At 39.7% G+C, this 6175-nt stretch overlaps 1 protein-coding gene across 1 annotated transcript; it reads right to left on the bottom strand.

Annotated features, from left to right (window-relative positions):
- Positions 1-573: 573 nt before the first annotated feature.
- LOC108646253 (vomeronasal type-2 receptor 26) lies at positions 574-5061 on the bottom strand. Its single transcript, XM_018092710.1, has 5 exons — positions 4795-5061; positions 4359-4715; positions 3588-3815; positions 1555-1678; positions 574-1484 (listed from the first exon to the last, which is right to left on the bottom strand). Exons 1-5 carry the CDS (start codon positions 5059-5061, stop codon positions 574-576), a joined length of 1887 nt encoding a protein of 628 aa, XP_017948199.1.
- Positions 5062-6175: the final 1114 nt, after the last annotated feature.

Raw genomic sequence — 6175 nt, 5'->3', positions numbered from 1 at the left:
CAATACAATGTTTGCTTTTAAACAGTTGACTAGTAAATGTTACTTGCTGATTGGTTGCTAAGGGTTACTGCACCTGGGCAAGCTTAGTGTCTTTTATTCCATAACCCCACTAGAATCCCAATTGTACAATAGTTTGTTACAATAGTCTTGCTTGGCCTAAAGCACTAGAACGTCTGAATGTAGAAGATCACCTCATGAAGCTCCTGTTGCTATACTATTGGAGAGAGAGAACCTCTTATCTCTGTACTACCACAGTATGTGTCAACATCATACTCAGTAATACACTTTTTCCTATAGGAAAGTTGTATATAAATACCCTACAACAGCAACATGTTCTGCTTACCAATGGAGAATAGCAATGGGATTATAGTAGGAGTACACTGGTAATACAAGGAACATAGTGGGAGGGTGTCTTCCTTGCAGTTACCGTTAGTCTGTCCTGGAGTTGCCCATGGTGGTGGCAATTAGTACTTCTGGACAGCTTTATACTGAAAACTTTTAATGGGATACGGACTAAGAATAATAACATATAACTGTAATGCCTTGTAGCAACTTTCTTTTCTTTGTCTGTTGCTAGATTTTATTTATGGGTTTAATAGTAAAATGTTCTCTAGAATTTATGTGGGGGCTGAACAATATAATGAAACATTTTGGCACAAAGATACAGCCCACCAAAGCCCAACTGGAAGACAGGATGGCAAAGACCTCCATTGCCACAGTATACATGCCCCGGGCACTGAGATAGGCTGGGATAAAGGACACCCACACACTGAGGAAAGCCAACATACTGAATGTGATCAATTTGGCTTCATTGAAACTGTCAGGGAGGCGTCTGGCCAGGAAGGCAACAATGAAACTGATGGTGGCCAAGAGGCCAAGGTATCCCAGCATGCACCAGAAGGCAGTTGATGATCCTTCATTACAGTTAACAATGATGATTCCTGGCTTGGTGTCAGTGTCAAGTTCATGGAAAGGTTGGAAGAAAATCAACCAAATCACACAAATACAAAGCTGAATTAAAGCACAACACAAAATAAGGAAATAAGGCACCTTCACCCCTGTCCACTTTCTTAACCTGCTGCCGGGTTTGGTTGCATTAAAGGCAATAACAACAGTGATGGTTTTGGCCAGAACACAGGAGATGCAGAGGGCAAAAACCATCCCAAATGCCACCTGGCGCAGAAGGCACTTTTCAGGCTGTGGGTAACCAATGAACCCTAAAGAGCAAAGGAAACAGAGGAACAGGGAAAAGAGGAGAAGGCAGCTAACTGGATAGTTGTTGGCTCGGACTATTGGTGTTTCTTTATAATTAATAAAAACACCTAATATGACAAGTGGGACTAGAGAAGAGAATATGGCAGTGGCTGCTAAGCTGTAGCTCAAAGGATCTCCATAGGAAAGGAACTCTGTAGGTCTTGGTAGGCATCTGTCCTGCTGTAGATTGGGCCACGTGTCCCAGGAACATGGGTGACATTCCAAAGCATCTGAAGAACATAAATGTTTATAGGGTGCATACTAACTTTTACATAATCATAGACACAATGTTTACACTACCTGTTTGGTTTGAAATCTGCCCCTGGGGACACCGGGCACACTCATGGCAACAAAGGGGTTTTTCTGGTACTGTCACTTTTCTAAACCCCAAAGGACAACTTGGGCTGCAGTTGGATAGAGGAACCTATGGAAATGATTTTCTGAAATTATCAAAATTATCATCAACATCATCATCAGTATCATCATCGTCAATTTCATCATCAATCATGGAAATTATTTTTTGAAATTATCAACATCATCATCATCATCAATATCATCATCAATCATGGAAATTATTTTCTGAAATTATCAAAATCATCATCATCACCATCATCATCATCAATATCATCATCATGGTCAATATCATCATCAATATCATCATCAATATCATCATCATCATCATCATCATCATCATCATCATCATCATCATCATCATCGTCAATATCATCATCAATATCATCATCATCATCATCATCATCATCATCATCATCATCATCATCATCATCATCATCAATATCATCATCATCAAGGTGCTCAGTGCTTTAGGTTAATCAATTTCAAATAAGGGTCTTGCAAAAATGTGTTAGTTATAGTAATTAATTATTGAAATGTAGGGTTTGTAGCTAAAAATATTATCATCATCAATGATTTTTAGCACCTGTTAACTAGTTTCTATTTAACAAAACCATATTGGCCTTCTATTTCACAAATGGCAATTAGACCAGTCATATGACCCCCATAGCATTCAGGATTTTCCTCCATATTTTTATGAAATGGCATCTACCAAACTCATAAAAGAATGTTGCTTGTTGTCTTCCACCGATTTCATCCATTGTAAAGCATCAAGCCATTTTTATTAAAACCTACAACCCCTCTTTTTCTATTTACCCTACCCCTCCTAAATCATAACCTTCAACTTATCTCCAAGTCATGTGAAGTATGCAACAATGTTCCAGTAACACCAACAACATCATTCTTCCAGTCAGTAAAGCCTCATTACATAATTACACAGGGCACTATCTGCATGGAGTTCCAATACTTTCCCCATACTTGGCTTCATTTGTTCTATATGCTCCAAATTCCTCCAACATTCAACAATTATTTTTGGGGTGTTTGAAATAGTTACCCTTCTATTCTGCCTCCCTTTGAACTATGAAACTGTAATCTGGTTATATAAATTAGTGACTCAATTTTCCAACCCAATTCCATCCAGTTTAGGTACCTTCTTAAGAGGGGAGGTAATTTATAAGCTACATTGCCACAAAAAAGAGAGGATTAAAAAAAAATTACACTTTCAAGGTTTACAGCAGTGTTCCCCAACCAGTGGCTCAGGGCAACATGTTGCTCCCCAACCCCTTGGATGTTGCTCTCAGTGCCCCCAAACCAGGGAGTTATTTTTGAATTCCTGACTTGGGGGCAAGTTTGGATGAATAAAAACAAGATTTACTACCAAATAAAGCCCCCTGTAAGCTGATAGGGTGCATAGAGGCTGCCTAACAGCCAATCTTAGCCCTTATTTAGCTCCTCCATAAACTTTTATGGTGCTTGTGTTGCTCCCCAAGTCTTTTAACATTTGGCTCATAAGTAAGAAAAATTGGGGACCCCTGGTTTACAGGGTGCTACCATATAGTAATGAGCAAATCTGCCTGCTGAAAATTTTGTCAAATGGCAAAAATATTGCGAAATGTGGCTACCATGCAACTTTTTGGATGCACAGTATTTTTTTTCCCGTGACCACAACTTTTTTTTTTTTTTTTTGCAACTTTTTTCTCACTTGGCACATTTTTGCCACACAATTTTTTGCAGCAGTTTCGTGAGATGGCAAAAAAGAAAAACCAACAAAGGTATTTGGGGAGTTTGCAATACAATATAATGAGAGGTTAGGGGGTAAGGAAGAGAATCAAACAGAAGGGCAGAGAGCACACCAAGCACACGCCAACACAACTGGTACTGTCGCCATAAATTGTCCTGCCTTTTTCTTTCCAAATATCCATATAAATACTTTTGCTGCTGTGTAGTACAGCGTATATGAAAATATATATATCTTTCTGTACCTGGTTCTCACCATTGGTCCACGTAATAGCAGCACCATCAACTTTGAAAGTTTTTCCATCTGGGGAACTGCTATCATAGCTCCCAATTTTGACCTGTTTCAATGTTCCCTTGGCGCCCACTCGCCAGTTTACAATGTCATAGACAGCTGGAATGTCCCCGTTTGCATCAAAAAATACTTGCCTCCCACCTTTGGTCTTGAAGTTGACATTTTTAATGTAAGGGAGAAGCTAAAAAGTAAAATATTTTCTATAAATACCTTAAAAATTATCCTTTTAAATGGGTAGATAATAAAAAAAAATTCTTACTTGCCAAGATCGAAAAGAAGAAATATTGACCCGGCAGCCATTATAGAATGATCCAGTTCCAGGTGTACAATAAAGCAAACTATGTAGACCCCATGCAATTGCATACACAGCAGTATAAACATTGAGGGGTAATCTGTGTTCTTCTTCAGTAAAGATAGCGTCCAACTCTTCATTACCTGTACATGCATTGGCCGTAGCATTGTCTGTTACAATGACTGAATTGCCTCGTTCTATCCACTTACACGAGAAAACTTGCTCCCAAAATTCCCTTATAAATGGATCATGAAGATAATCTGATGGGTCGAAATTTCTGAGGTATTGATTGAACATTGGCATCTGTCCACTTTGAATGGCAAATCCAATAGTTCCCGATAGAACGAATTGGAATAGTCGTTGAGAAAGTAAAGTTGATGTTGCCAACGATTCGCTGACCACCCAGATGTTTCCAGTGATGTTCTGTCTCACCATCTCCTCCACCACGATCACAAAGTCGGGATCAGAAGATATAACAACTACGGCCTTTGCAGTTGAGTTTTTAATGATTTTTGCAAGGTAGGGCGCATTTCTGTTGGGCAGACCAGTCAAAATATTCTCAGCAAAGGCCACACAAACCCCAACTTTAATTATTTCCTCCTTTACAATATGGAGTCCAGACTGACCATAATCATTATCGCTGGCCAAGAGACCAACCCAAGACCAACCAAAATGAGAAACCAGCTGGGCTAGACCTCTCATTTGGAACTCATCACTTGGTATGGTACGGAAAAAGGAAGGGAACAAGTCACGTTGACTAAGAACAGGATTGGTTGAAAAATAACTGATCTGGAACAAAAAAGCAGTGACATATTTAACATGAGAAGAACACAAATTCTTCTTTTATTTAAAGATAAATTCTATTTACCTGTGGGTATCGGTACAGTCCTAAAATCTGACCCATGAATATAGATCGCGTTGATCCAGAATCACCAACAATCCCAGCAAGAGGCGCCTTTGAGAGAAAGTTATAATTGGGGATGATCTCCTGTGCTCCCGACAGCATTATAAGAGTTCCTTGTGCCGCTCGCCGCAAAGTATTGCAAGTGTCAAAAACCTGGAAGCCCAGGGTAATGTTGGGCAGCAATTTAGGGTCGTCATTAATCTCCTTGACTGCAAATGTTATGGCGTGCATGGTCTGGTAGTGTTCAATAGCAAACCTAGTGTGCAAACCAAGAGGCAAATCAATAGTTTGCTCTTTCCCTACCTTCCACCATCTTTGGTCAGCTCTCAGCCCCTCTACAACTTATATTTAAGGTTTCTTTTGATAAAGAATAAATTCTGTGTATTTAGATTTCCTATGCCCCCCCCTTAGTAGTCCAAAAAGGATGTCATGATGGAATTCATGTTACCCTTCATTCTGGTACCAATGGAGTTAAAGATCTAAAGCAGGTCTGATCACCTACTATCAACATCTACCGGGTTATTGTTTAGAGTCCAGCTGCAGGCACCGCCCCCCTGACTTGAGGGCTGGGCCACCTGTTGTGGCATAATAACCTTTGGTATCAGACTTTTCCACTGTTGAATGCATTTCTTCTGCCGCTAGCAGTAGTGATAAGTGAATTTTTTTCGCCAGGTATGAATTCCCAGTGAATTTCCGCATTTCGCCACTGGCGATTTGTTTCAGGAAAATTCAGAAAATCCAGCACAGAAATGTTTTTCCATAACACTGTTGAATGCATTCTTCTGCCACTAGCAGTAGTGCTGAGTGAATTTTTTCACCAGGTATGAATTCGCAGCAAATTTCCACATTTTGCCATTGCCAATTTGATTCGGGAAAATTCCAAAAATTCAGCACGGAAAAATTTGTCGCGCAGCAAAAAAGTTGCGGTCATGTAAAATTGGGTGTGGATACGGAAAAATAGACGCGGGTGACAAAAAAAAGATGTACGTGACAAAATAGTCGAGCGTCAAATGTGTTTCACAGATTTTTTACTGTTGTTTCACAAATTTTTTGACAAAATGGGACAGATTTGCTCATCCCTAGCTAGCAGTCATAATTGCTCTGTAGTGATGAGCAAAATTTTTCGGCAGGCATGGGTTCGCCATTGATAGATTTTTTCACAAAACGGGCGCAATAATTCACCACGAAAAAAAAATCGCAGAGTGGGGAAAAAATCATGGTCAAGTCAATAAAGTTGCGGTTGCATCAAAAAGTCCCATGATAGCCGCTTTTCACAAATGTTTCCACAGTTTTGTTAATTTTTCACCGAAGCGCAACGGGACAGATTCACTATTGCTATGAATTT

This window comes from Xenopus tropicalis, chromosome 3 (assembly GCF_000004195.4).
Source record: "Xenopus tropicalis strain Nigerian chromosome 3, UCB_Xtro_10.0, whole genome shotgun sequence".
Lineage (NCBI taxonomy): Eukaryota > Metazoa > Chordata > Amphibia > Anura > Pipidae > Xenopus > Xenopus tropicalis.
The sequence above is the reverse complement of the archived record's forward strand: the minus strand, read 5'-3'. Positions and strand labels throughout refer to the sequence as shown.